The sequence below is a fragment of the Phalacrocorax carbo genome, chromosome 2 (assembly GCF_963921805.1).
Source record: "Phalacrocorax carbo chromosome 2, bPhaCar2.1, whole genome shotgun sequence".
Lineage (NCBI taxonomy): Eukaryota > Metazoa > Chordata > Aves > Suliformes > Phalacrocoracidae > Phalacrocorax > Phalacrocorax carbo.
Window position 1 is genome coordinate 125,800,695 of NC_087514.1, and position 14,597 is coordinate 125,815,291.

The 14,597-nt window shown below is 38.7% G+C and overlaps 1 protein-coding gene across 9 annotated transcripts in view; it reads left to right on the top strand.

The window, feature by feature from the left end:
• The window catches only part of THRB (thyroid hormone receptor beta), a 179,736-nt gene that overhangs the window by 145,690 nt on the left and 19,449 nt on the right, over positions 1–14,597 (top strand). For all 9 annotated transcript variants that reach the window (XM_064444265.1, XM_064444259.1, XM_064444263.1 and 6 more), the window contains one exon: positions 12,475–12,575. In XM_064444265.1, coding sequence (XP_064300335.1) covers positions 12,475–12,575 — 101 coding nt within the window. The remainder of the gene's footprint in view (positions 1–12,474; positions 12,576–14,597) is intronic.

Below are 14,597 nucleotides of genomic sequence, written 5' to 3' on the forward strand. Positions count from 1 at the left end.
TTTATCACAGGCGAAATCACTCTTTGTAAAATCTAGATCATTGGCCTGCGCTAAAATGAAAATTAACTTTTATTGTGTGCTTTTTCCTGTTGTATTTCACAGGGCTATTTTTTGAGATAGATCTTTGGTAAAAACAGCATGGAAAATGAGGGTTAATTTTTGGTTTACTTGTGGGATTTCAGTAGCTATTAGCACGCTAAATGAAGTAAGATGGTAGTGTACATTATCAGAGTTTTAGCAGTAGTAGTTCATTTTGGAAGAAACTTCATTGACTTCAATAGAACTGATCTTGATAGGGTTCGTTTTGACTTACCAAATATATTACTATTTTCTGAGCAAGTTAATAAGAAATGTGTGTTACAGATGCTTCTTGTATAGTTACAGGGAAAAAAATTAAAACCCATGCACACACAAATTTTAACTTCTCCGATCCTCGGAAGCACTCTTCCTGATTTCCGTTAGCCTGCACATTAGATACTAATTGGCAGTGCTTCTTATTAATATAGGTTAGTTACTGCTGTATTCGGAAGGGGGGACATTTCTCTGTTGGCTCTTTGCATTAGACCGAAACATTAAACAATATCGAATAGGGAGAAATATGTACATGTCATGCCCGGTTCTTACCTATTTCACCAAACTTTTGGGGACCATGTAGGTGCATGTTCCTCAAGGTTCTTAGATGTGTACTTAAGATCCTAGATGAAGAAGGGCCAACCTACGTGGTAATTTTGGCAATCCTGTGGATTGTTTAAAATAAGCGAAATAAGAAAACTAAGACCTCATTATCAAATCAGTAGTAATTCTGCTTCCTAATAATAAGAACAGACATTAATGAGGGATACTGTCTTGTTACCGACTTCACAAGTTTAACCACATTTTAGCTGTGCTGTAAAGAAAAAACATATTTTGCCTAGTAAAACACAAATGGCAGCTAGTAGAAATTAAAAGAATTTCTTTTAGAGGAAAAAGAATAGCCGATTAAACAAGGTCCATAACCGTATTTAGGTTTGGGGTGCACTAAGCAACTATAAGATCATATAGTTTTTGTTGTAGTGGCATTAGCATGTTCATAGCTCATAGGTGAGCCAAAATATGCAAAAAACCCTCCTTACTCTACTCAGTCTGTTGTCGAAAAAGATACACTTCTAAAAGTACTTGGTTACTGAAACATAAAAGATAACAAAGCAGAATAGCAAAGCAATTAGCTTATTGATAATATTTAAGCAGTGTTCTTTTTGCTGATTATATTATTTTGAAGTTTCCCACCTGTTTAACTCAATAGAAATTACCTCCCTGAATCACTGAAGTTTAGAAAAGCTGCTTTCCCATAAATGCATTACCAGGCAGTGGGGAGGATTGTGAATGTGTGGAAGGCTGGGGAGATTCATGCATGTAATTCTGTAAAACAAAATCAATAAAGCTGATGACAGATTAAGTTGCTAAATTTTGTAAAACTAGACTACTGCTTGGGTCATCAGCACAGCACTATTGGATTTTCTATGGTTTAATGCTGAAAAACAGGATTATTGATTTTAGGATTTTCAGCGTATCCCCTCTGGGAGTTCTTAAGCAGTCTTTATAATGCTTCACACTTAAGTTGACAACTACAGTGACATAACTGTGTCCTCGCCTTAGTAATCATTTTCTAATCATATTGGAAAGGGCTGGAAATGGTTTATAAAATGATTATTCCAGACAAACAGGAGAACAGGAGGGTTGTCGGGACATCGCTTCTTTGTCTGGTGGTCATTGCTACCTGCCTGCCATCTTCTCTTGGAATTAACTTACAGTCACAGATTAAGACCTTTGACTGTCATAAATCTGCTTCCCAATATGTTTGACTGGCAGGGGAGTTCACAAGCCGTCCCAATATAAATAGGATTTTAGCACATCAGTAAAACGGGCTGTTTTGCAGTCGACTTTGTTGGTGTATATTCATTGCTCCTCTCCCGTTCCATGTGTATGCATGCCTGCGTGTGTATGCATGTGTGTGTGTACGTAAAGTAGAAGCTGAGATAGGGTAACAAAATGAACTACTGTATGCAAGAAATATATGAAGTGCACCCAGCTGCTGGTGGCAATTGCTACATGCAGTCCACTGATTATTGCACATATATCGAAGATAATCAGGGTTACAGCAGTTGTGATGCTCAGGTCCTGCACAGTAACAACATATATATGGAACAGGCCTGGGCGGTGAATCAGCCTTATACCTGTAGTTACCCTGGAAACGTGTTTAAAAGCGAGTACTCTGACATGGACATGGCCCTGAATCAGTACAACCAACCTGAATATTTCACCGAAGAAAAACCTACTTTTTCTCAAGTGCAGTCGCCATCGTACTCTCAGAAGAAAGGTAGGGGCAATTTATTTAAATAACAAAAAAAATAATCTCTGCTTTTGTTTTTGTTTTGCTTTAAACTTACAGTTGCATCAGTTGGCTCAGCTACATCTTTGAATGTGAAGGCTGCCTGTTCAAAATTGAAAGCGGCAGTAACATAGGTTGCTAGGTGATTGTAAGGTTTTCTGTGAGCGATGAGGATTTCCAAGCACTTTTTTCTTAATCTGTAAGAGACATTTGCAAATATATTGCTTGTTTTCTGCTTTCTGGGGCTATTAAGTTCATTTGCTATTCACCAGAGAGCTAGATAAGAAAGTTTCTCTTCTGAAATGTCGTCATTATATATTCTGCACCTTAGAGCTGTGTTTCTGGTCACATACAAACAATTTGTGTAAGTCTTCCTTATCAGTAAATGTGAACTCTGTTTACTCAGCAACTCAGGCAAAATGTTTTTAAAATAGAACTGCAAATATGTATGGGAAAATGATTACATTTAATAGAGTTACTGTCTTCTAAGTGAAAACCATGTAGTTTCTGATTATGCAAAGCAAAACCGACTGAAAATTCAAGAATATATCTGTGCAAGAAAGACTATTCTGCATCCAAAAAGTTGATCTAATCACTATGTTAGTGAGAGATAATCAGAGTGCAATATCAGCTCCCTCAGGATTAAATCATTGCCTGTTTTTAGAATTTATTCTTTTGCTTTCAAGTAAGCAAAGCGGAGTCAAAAAGAGCCCAAAATACCAATAAACACTTGGAAACGTTTTCGGTGTTATTTGTTCTGAACTCAGACAAGCAAAGTGACTCATACGGAGTATACGTTCTCTGTGTTTCTTTAAAATCACATTATTAAAGAATAAAAATATGCGGTCTGTTGTACCAACATAATGTCCTTTTTCTATTAAGACCAGATTTTCTGTATGCAGTTATGCAAAACCCAGACAAATCTGATGTAATCAGGTAGATAGAGAAAACACCATTTACTACTTTTAAAGTGGCTTTGTAGTAAAAAGTGGACTGTTTAATCTTATTAACTGTGTGAAAAACTGAAGTATTTCCCCTTCCTATTCATTAGCACTTGGTGCATTGAATCTATATGCTCGGTAGAAAGATGTCTTAATTTTATACTTTGAACAGCATTGTATTTCATAATAAAGGAAACATTTTAAAAAACCCTGTTCTAGGAAGCTGTAAGAACATGATCACGTTGTTGACAAAATGTAGCTGTGGATAGTGCATGTTTTTGTATTATGCAACACTTTAAGTGCTTTTTAAGGCTATTTATCTGCTGTTGGGTTTTAACTAATGAATTTAGAACTCTCTGCAGACTTTTTCCATGTCTTATTTTCGGTTAAAGAAAAATAGTACTCAGGATTAACTTAGAGAAAATAAAGACTTGCTACTGCAAAGTCAGTGGAGGAATACGTTTTTCATAATGTTAAAGTCTATAAATAATAATTAATAGACCTAGATCAGAGCTTAAAGTAAGTTATTTCAGTACTCAGACACCTGACATCTGCTCTGTTTAAAGTTCTTGTACTTGTTAGGTTGAAAGAATCCAGAGTTGTTCTTAAGAATTGCTTGTCTGCCCTTCTTCTCTACTACCTCAGTTTCACTAAGAAATGGCAGTGCATTTTGGTGGAAGCTGGCTCTTAGGCAGTCTTTTAACTGATCACTCACAGAGACTGAGCAACGACTTTGGGACTCTTTAGAGCCTTATTACTGTGATAATAAAAAGTTGCCTCCCTTCTGTCAAACCTTTGACAATGCTGAGTTAAGCAGAAGAGATCTAAACTGTGTGGGACATGTGTGTCTTCTCTTTTTTTTTTTTTTTTAATTTCCATCTTTTAACCAAGCTATCGTAAAACTAACGAATCTTTTAATCCTGTCCTAAGAACAGAAGGCTTTACACAGGGCATGTGTGTCTGTATTGATCCAGAATTGATTGGGGGGGGACAAGGGAGTTTGTTAGAGAAGCCTTGGTAATAGCCCATTAAAGCAAAATTAAGTCCCTAAGCAGGTGTTCATGAGGAGTCTTGATTGTTGCAGTTGGTATTTCTGTTAGTCCCTTGAAATTTGTAGACATCTCAATAATATGCTGTTCAAATCAGATTGTACTTTACAGCAGCACATGGAGTCTTTTCCTACCAAAACTTTTGCTAGTTATTAAATGGTTAATGCCTTCTTTTCCCTCTGGGAAGAAGAAAACATCAACATTTTACATGCTAAAAAAATTATCAGTTATGAAGGGAGGTTTAATTACTTTTCTATCTTTATGTCACTTTAAAATAATTCAGAAAATAACTTTAAAAAGCAGGAACCAAAGACCCCAACAACGTGTCACTAAAGGAAAAAAAAAATAAGTATTTAGAAAGTATAGCCAGTTATTCTAAAATACAAGAAAGCACTTAAGCTGCTCCAGTTATTACAGTACATTAAAAACTATTATTTCCTGATTATCTGTCAAAAATTCTGATGAAAGACTTGAATTTTGAAGGAAAGAATTGTGCTCTGGAAAATGAAGAGGTGGAGCTGGGGCTTTAGCTTTGCATCTTCTTGTTGTTCTTTTGTGCTGTAGTGTACCCTGTTTAAAGGTAGCAGCGCAACATCAGTGCAAGAGCTTACTGTTTTATTAAGGAAGCCCTTTTGGACCTGATCCTACCATAGGAGACAAGCAACCAGGTACACTTTGTTTTCTACATGAGGCTGTGAAATCTGATGAGCAGAACAGGGCTCACTGTGAGAACAAGGTGCTATTCCCAGGTCTGTCCCAGAGAGCTTAAACTGGAGGTTTTTTCCCCTCTTACGGTGCCACCGGCCGTGGTGAGCTTGCAGCACTGCACGCTGGGCAGGTGATGCTCCGAGGGAGCCTGTGCCACCCTACCCTTGCACAGAGGCTGGGCAGATAGGCAGAAGTGTCCCTTTATCTCCTCACACCACCCGTACAGTGAGGAGGAGTACCCAGTGACAGGGTAGAGATGGTGCAATCAGGAAGGTAGAAAAGAAATAGCTACAGAAGTCTATAAACCTCAGTATCCCAATGTTTGGTGTGTACACGCTGTTTTGGCCATTTCAACGCTGTGGGAAGTAGGTGTGCGAAGTTAAAACTGGCTTTTACTTCCCTTTTCACAGTCATTTCCTCGACAAAGTTAACGACAGATGCCCGCAGGTGTCTATGTAGTTAGGCTTTAACTTGAGGCTCTGTGGGGGGCGATCCAGGAGTGAGCAGAGGCTGCCCCCCAAACCGAAGGTTTGCAGGTGGGTATTCCTGGGTTGGGCTGTAGCAGTGTGGGTTCCTCAGCCCTGCGTCTCACCTTGCTTCCCAGATACAAGGTGAGGTTAATTCCACCTTTATAAGGGCTTTTGGTATGGTGGGAAATGGAGCTTTGAAAGTTATTATTCTTGTTATTGTTATAATTGTAATTGTCATTATTTCCCTTTATATTTTCTCAGGCAATTTTTGTGCAGCTGAGAATACATACAGTATGACTGCTAGAGTATGTGACTGATTTAGTCCAAACTTGGTTCTCAGAGGTGTGAAAACATTTAGGGTACTTTCTGAATGGCTAAGAAAATGCAACATGGAGGTTATGTCAAAATGTCTTCTCATCAGTGCAGGGAGTATGTGTGCATATGGTCATTTTACAAAAACACTGAGCATTTGTCATCTTGGCCTTTGCAGCAGAGCAGGTCCCAGTATGTTAACAATTATTTTCGACTTTAAAATTATTACTTTTGCTCTTGACCACCCATCTAAGGAGATAGCACTGATCAGAAGAATTGCATTTCATTCAGCAAATCATTATGCATTTGGAATTATATGTTTCTTTTTTAATAAAAATGTCAGTGGAAAGAAATGTTTTAAGCTCTTTTACTGTAACCTTTCCACAGCCAAAGGAAGGATGGGAAAGTGAACTAAGTCATACTTTGCTTTTGCATCAGTAGTAAAACTGATGTTCAGTGAGGCTTAGATTTCTAAATAAGTTACTTGCGATACTAAGCTATGGTCTCTAAAAACATTTAAATAATTTTGGGGGAAAGCACTCAATGATCTGACTCTTACAGTAGTGCATTTGGTACCTGTAGTTGGTAGTGGATGCAAATACAGTACCGATCACAGCAGTTTAAGTGACAACACAGTTTGGGCTAAATTGTGTTCAGCACATCTGCGCAAAATGCACTGCTGTTGGTAAGGTTTCTGACTCAGCCCAAAGAACAGGATTAATACATAGAAAAGTCATTGAGGGAAAAGAGACTATAAAAAATGCTCCAAATTCTGTTTTTGCAGAATCTGTTGCCAAATTTTAGTAATTCCATAAATCAAAGAATGTCAACAAAGATCAAAATTGCAGACAAGCAAGCCAGTTACCTAACAAGAAACGTGTGAACCTGTTTAACAACATTCTCAGTGCTTCCAAGTTCGATGGAGAAATAAGCAATTTTTCTCAGTGGGACTAATTTAAAGAAAGCGGGAAACAAGGATCAGTGTATCGGCCCAGCCTTTCAGATCAATATTGATAACAGCACAAACAAGAATGCAGTATGCTTTTTCTCACTCAGCTCTATGCTTTCTTCGATAAACACTCAATTTAAGCTTTTTCTACACAAGTGTATCAAGGATGATATCTGGATGGTTCTGGTAATTTTTTATAATTTGCGAAGTGTTACAATGTGACTGTGGAATTGGTAGAACAGCAGTATGAATTTTCTTTTCAGTTCTAATGCAGTTGAGGCTTCTCAAGGTAGTAATTAATTTCATCTTTTTCATTTTCGTACTGCAGTGTCTAGTAAATTAATACGAGCTTACTGGTAAGTCTGGAACTCCTCATTTTAGTGAGTGGTCTCTAGTCATGCAAACCATACCAGATGGGGGAGAGAAAGATTTCAGGGAATATATTTAATGCATGACTACGCCAGAGTACACTGAATATCAAAATACTGAATAAAGGTCTTAAAACGCAAGTGTCCATGTGCAATACCAGAAAATGGCTTTTTCTGCTTTTGCGGTGTAAGCCTATGGTGCATCAGGGACAAGCTAATAAGGAACATCTGGTATACAGACATAATTTGCATTTATGTCACTCATATCCCTGTTTGGTAGTCAAACATGGTTTGGGTCCTAGAATTTTTTTTAAGGTGTAGTTTAATCCCTGAGCCAATATTTCATTATTTGTACAGACAGAGACCTGGAGATGTAAAGCCTGTGCAAAGATATTTTAACAAAACTGAAATTGGATCTTTACTTTTCTTAAAACATGCTTTTTTTTTAATGTGTGCCAGGTACAGAGGAGAAAAACAGTATCATTTTTCAGGGGTGGTTTTCATTTAAATAGCTTTTCTTTGCCTTTTGCCGGGGAGGGGGAGAAGGTGGAGAATAGCCACCAAGTGTCTCGTTTATGTCTCTCCAATCTGTTACACTGTGCAGGGTCACATGTACTGCTTTAAGGTATCATTCCTGTAAGTGGTAATTTCGGAGTGTCAGCATACAGTATTAATGAAACAGAGTACCTCGGATGACTGCATAGGTTAGCAGATACTGTTCTGTCCTTACAGCTGCCAGGGCAAACTCATTGTGCATTTTCCTATCAGAGGGACTTGCTTATTGCTGTACCTCTACAAAGCCACAGTTACAATTTAAAAGATATTGTAAATCACCATCAAGGTTGGTTATAATGGATTATACAACATATTCTTCTAGATGGGGGCAACTGGTCCTGCTGAGTACTTAGCCTTGTCAAGCCAGTAAGATTAGGCAGACTGGCAGGTGGGAGTCTGGGGAGCAAAGGAGTTACTTTAGGCTGCAAGGGAATCACCAGACATGGCAGGTCAAGGTCATTGCTTGGTCTTCTACACTCAAAGCAAAGATCCAAGGTGGGCACTGGGATAAACAATGTCAAGTCATACTTGACAGATAGTTAACTTTGAGGATAACATGGGATTGCACCAAATGATAGTCCATGAGGATGCTAGAATACAGCAGACAGAGGCTTGAAAGACCAAGAATGATATTGGTTGTTATTGTGCAGTTCAGTGAGACTGGCGTTGCTTTTGAACAGTTTCTCTTATCTATTAACTTACTAGGTTTTGATCAAGAAATAAATTATTAAATATGAACACCATAAGTAGGAACCTACCCAATGTTCCCATGAGATTTGTCATCAGATATTCTTCTTTCATAAGAGAGCACCTGGGTTACTCTGTCCAGACAGCATCATCTTCTTCCACATAGGAGTTTTTATTTCTGGTTCAGAGTTATTAAACACATAAGATGCCACAGTACTTGCTGATATGAGAGATGAGTCCCTATTAGTCTGTCTCTCCCCTTTTTTCCCCCAAGTGCCACAAGGAGTGTGAGAAGTCTGTTGCTCTGCTTCCTCCTGAAACCATCCAATGTACAACTCTGCTCCCATCCACAGCTTCCCCAAGAATCTCCATTGCACTATTCATAGCTTCCATTCTGGTACCAAATTTAGAAAAACACTGTTGAATTTCCTCCTGCTGATACAGTTTCTAACCCTGAGTAGCAGCAAAAATGCACTGAGGATGCTTACCTGCACGTCTTACAAATGAAATTGCATTAAATTTATACAGAGGTCAGACTGGATATTTGCAACTACTAGAAATTATTTACAGTAGATATTATGTTTTGTAAGAACTGAATGTAAGTCCCCTTATTCCTCTTGGCATGGTGTCTGTTTGTCTGAATTACATCTTTTTAAAATACCGCTGAAGGTCCAATTTTCCTACTTTCTAGCAGTTTCAAACCCCATTAGCTGTTGGAAGGAGGGTTAAAAAACACAAAAGCACAGATATGACTCTCAGATTTGTAATAGAAAAAAATATGTTTATTGCACAATTTTATTGCCAATGATTTCTTGATATAAGATTTTTCTATGTTGCCTGTTGAATCAATAGAGAAGTTCAAAGTGTGTCCTTACCTTGTGACATGAGCACAATCCTCCAAAAGTGATGAACATAATATCTAACATTTAGGTGGCTTAAATAGCTGGCACTTAACACTTCTGATGCAGCAAAATTGAGAATGTGGTGTCATGTAAGGGTGCCAGTTTTAATTTCTGACTAGGAGTGCCTGTAGGAGATTTGTCTTTTCTGCCAGATTGGAAACTGTTTCCTGGGTTGCATAAAGTCATGAAACTCCAAGAAGGGGATGGGCACCAGTAGTCACATGCACAAGCATATATTTAAGGAAGCAGTTTAGACAAGTGGTCTCCTGCTCCTCCAACAGAACAAAGGTGCCATTACATGAGCAGTGCTAACCAGATTATATACTTAATGAAGTATCCAGGCGTTTAATTCAGAAGTAATTCTTGAGGAAGCGAACCAGGAATACTGAATTTTAGAGGACATAGTCTATGCTATGCTAGGTCTACATTTCATGAGTAGCAGTAACCAGCAGTAACAAGAAGCCATTAATCTTGACGAGGAATTTAGTGGAAAATTCTGCATCCCTTGGCTGACTTTTCTGCCTCCTGTATCAGCTCTGTGTTGTGTATGTGTTGCATGTGCAGAGGCAGGTGTGAGCAAAAGGGGGGCAGGATGGAGATAATAGCTTCTGCTAATCCCCTACTGGCATACATAATGTCCATTACGAGTCAATGATGTAAATTAGAGTGGAAACCCTGCTGTCTCTCCTCCCTCAAGGTCACAGAACCAGCTCCACGTGTCCACCAGTCTTTATCCAAGCACTTGTTCTTCATGGAGAAATGTAACCTGAATGTAAATCTGATCTTTTGCCATACTATATACTGCTATGAAACATCAGTAAGATCTCATCTTGTTCCCCCACTCCCCTTCCAGGTGCCAGTAGGAGTATTGGCACTGGGCATGGCTTCAGAATGCTTCTGCTTCCCAGCATTACATAAGAAGGATACATGTTCCTCTGTAATTTGAGGTTATCATTATCATGCTCAATCTAGACATATAAAGTAGTCCGTACAAATACTTTCTGCCTTCTTACTTCTTTACTTTCTCCTAATCCACTCACCAGCCCCCAGAAAGTTCAAGTATGCAAAGGTCAGTTAATTTCAAGTATTTTCTCTCTGATTTGGGCGTTTCTTTCTGAAGAACCTCTGGCAAGTGTAGCCCTAGGATGGCTCTTTCATTTAAGCTATTACTGAGCTGTCACTCTAGCATGTTAGTCACAGGAAGATGACAGCCACCCCCCTTGCAGTATCCTCCAGCAGCCTTCTGCTGCCCTGAGTCTTGTTGCTGGTTGCCCTCTGTGTGACTGGTGTGCCGAGTCCCTGGGCTGTACAGAGCCATACTGGTGTGAGGGCTGCATGAAGACAGCAAGCTTGAAGTCTAGTCTAACGTGTGGTGCTACAGATGGGTCCAGCAAGCCAGTGGTAAGGTAGTATGTTATAGGCAGCCACATCCAAAGGACTCTCCCTCATCGCACTCGGCTAGTTGGCAGATGATGCAAACCTGGGGGGAGTGGCTGGTGCACCAGATGGGTGTGCTGCCATTCAGAGTGACCTAGGCAGGCTGGAGAAATAGGATGAGAGGAATCCCTTGAAGTTCATCAAATGGAAATGCCAAATCATGCACTGAGGGAGGAATAATGAATGCAGCAGTACAGGCTGGCTGCTGACCGGCTGGAAAGCGCTTTGCATTAAAGCCATTTGTACTTAGAGGTTGCTGGTGGGCAGCAAGTTGAATGTAAGCCAGTAGTGTGTCCTTGAGGCAAGGAAGGTCAGCAACATCCTAGTCTGCGTTAGGAAGATCATCACTAGCAGGATGAGGGAGGTGATCCTTCCTCTCTTCTCAGCTCTGATAAAACACATCTACAATGTCAGGTCCAGTTCTGGGCTCCCCAGTACAAGAAAGACATGGACATACTGGAACGAGTCCAGCAAAGGGCCACAAAGATGAGGAAGGCAAGAGGCAATGGGCACAAACTGAAACACAGGGAGTAAAATAATCTTTTCTTTTCACTATGAGGGTGACCGAGCACTGTCACAGGTTGCCCAGCAAAGTTGTGGAGTCTCCATCCTTTGAGATACTCAGAAGCTGTCTGGACACAGGCCTGGGCAGCTGGCTGTAGGTGGCCCTGCTTGAGCAGGGGGGTTGGACTAGGTGACCTCCAGAGGTGCCTTCCAAGCTCAGCCTTTCTGGAATTCTGTGAAATATTTACTACACTTCAATAATCTTATGAGGTTACACAAACAGCCACACTTTCCTCTCCCCCCAAAATGAATCTGAGATCTCTGTGTTACCTCTTTACAGAGAGATTTTTCAGAAGGAAAAGTTATGTACCATAACTCAATTATGAGTCATGAGTTATGAGTTTGGAACCTTGTTCCAAAGTTCTCTTTAGTTTAGAATTGCTTTTTGGTTGCCATCAGAATTGTTTTGGTTTTTTGCTGAAATTGAAAATATGTTTATGTTATCAAAACAAATGTCATTGTGGGAAAAGAACCAAGCATTGCCAACATTTCTCATAGCAGTAATATTTGATTTCACTTGTTGGATGTCTGGTAAACCACTTCAGAAGAGAAAATGTCAGTCTAACACAGGCACATACACACACATATATTTGAATGCCCACATGTATTGCCTTAAATTCAGGCAGAACACACCCAGGTAAGGTATGACCAATACAGCTTGGGCTATCTGTTGCTGGTACTTCTCTAACTATACCTGTGGAGCTGTTTTGAAACAAACAATCTCTCATTAAATATTTCTTACAGCCAGGTCCCCGAGTCACCCTGCAACCTGGGATCTCATCTTCAGTATACAAGTATATGGGGGTTTTTGTGAAACAGAATAGAGTAATATACTGTATATCTCACAGTTATCTTTTTATTCACATCAAAGCCTTTGAGGTAAAAATAAGTATATTTATTTTTCTGAGGTAGTATTTCACTCAGGAGAGAGCAATCATGTTCCATCTTCTCCCTCTTGACCAGTAGATGCTGAAACAGTGTGAAAAGTAGAAGGTATTATAGACTCTGTTGAAGTAAGTCTGTAACACTGTTAGTATGAGCTTTTTATTCAGGAAATTCGACGAGTTCAGATAGACAAGTGGATTTTAATATAATATTTTTATATCAAATGTATTATATAATTTTATATCGAGTTTACATGCCATGTCCTCTTTTTCTTTACAGGGTATATACCCAGTTACTTAGACAAGGATGAGCTATGTGTAGTATGTGGGGACAAAGCCACCGGATATCATTATCGCTGCATCACTTGCGAAGGTTGCAAGGTAAATGGCACAGTGGGAAAGTGGGAATCAGAAATAGCTCTCCAGCTCCTCCATTATACAGACTTCCTGAACTGCACTGTCAAATAAAACAAAGACAGATTAGAAGCGAATAAGAACATCCTGTACTGATGATAAGCCGTATCTGGCTATGCCGCTGCTCTTCATATGCATAAGGAATAGGGTTGATTTTCACAGTGTTTGCTTCTAAAAGAAAACAAGAAATTTAGATTTTTGTTGTTGCTGTTTAACTGTTAGCTTTTACATTTCCATTTTTTAATGTTTCCTTGACCGTGTTCTCAGCCAGTGTACATCAGCATACTCCCAGCAACTCCAGTGAAGCTGTTTATGCAATAGCTGAGATTCCGCCTATGGCCATGAAGACTCTGTAGTGATTAACAGTCTTCCAGTGCCTCTCATCGTCACTGTGAAGAAGCAAAAATCAAAATCCCTTCCACATGCTCATGCAACAGTAACATTCATCACTTTGGGAAGCATTGGCACCCAGTTAAAACAATTTCAAAAAATTTTTTGCTTCTTTAACTTAAGCATATTCAAATGTGATTTCAGCCCTAAATTGCATCTCCAAAACTACACGAAAAATTTAAAAAGAGATTGCTTTGGGCAAGAAAATTAAAAAAAAATTGAGTAACACAGTCAGGCACATCTTACATGATTTCACTGCCATAAATTTGCCTGAATAGCTTGAGATCCTGTAAGAAAGCTATTCTTTCCTGCAGAAAATAAAAAATGATTATGTTTTTCTAAACAAATGGGACCACACATGTCATAGACTAGTGTCATGGGACTAAGCCACAGAAGTCGTGTTCTGTTCATCCCCAAAGTGTGGAATATTTGGATTTGAGATTTTGGGTTTGGATTGGCTTTAGAGCTCCACATTACAGTAACTCTTGTGTTGAAGTAGTTCCTTCAGTTGTACAGCTTTGCCCTAAGTTACATTTATGAAATGCACAAAGACCTGAATACCCTATGCATAGCAGGTTTGTGGTAGTATTCACAAAATGGGTTTATACACATACATACATAATATATTTGAAAAAATATGTATATCTGGAAAAAAATGAACAAGTGATTCTTACACATTTGCATCCCATATACCAGATGATAACAATACATAAATTGTATGAATATGACTTAATTCAAATATAATGAGAAGTAAGCGACACTGTGGCATTATGAAATATCTTTTGCTTCCAGCTGAACAGCTATATCTCTTGCCAGCTTTCCTACTAAGGTTTTTGTTGCTCCAACTGAAGTATTTCTTTTTATGCCTACCAGCTACTTTAAAGATGTAGCATACAAAATCTACTTTTATCTTCAGATACAGTTCTTCTGTCTGATGTACAACATAAAATAATGCTGATGTGCACAACAAACTGAGCCAACAATTTGCAAAAAGTAATTAATTTTCTTTCTCCTACTTAATAGTTGGCTTACAAACAGACCGTTTTGTTTAGTTTTGTTTTGATTTGTTGTTCTTCTTGCAAACGTATTCATTTTTCAAGATAGGGGGCTTTGTGTGGACAATTTCAACCCATGCTTTGGAGGATCTGCACACGCACTTGAAGTTGTATGATTTATCAGCAAAGTTATATGTAATAATTTCTCAATTAATTTGACATTTACTAGCTGCTTCCACTCAAAATCACTTTAATTTTGTAACAATATTAATCAGGGCTGACAGCCAAAAATTTGCTTTGGCAAGTGCTTTCATGAACAAAGCATCCTCACACATGATTTCTGGAGAGTAAATTGTAAGGAATTTAAACACAAATAAACCAACAGTGAGTTCTGACATCAATGAAATGTCTCTCTGGACTGTACCCATTGCATCTATTGCTATATAGGTACACAGTAAAGCCATTTAGGAAGAGCAGTTGCCTTACAATAAAATGTGCTTTCTTTTACTGATTAAAATAACACTTCCATGATAAAGTGTTTGGACAAATATAGAGAGCAGCTTCCTTATCACATTGTATCTAGAGGTGGTCAAAGAGGTTTTTT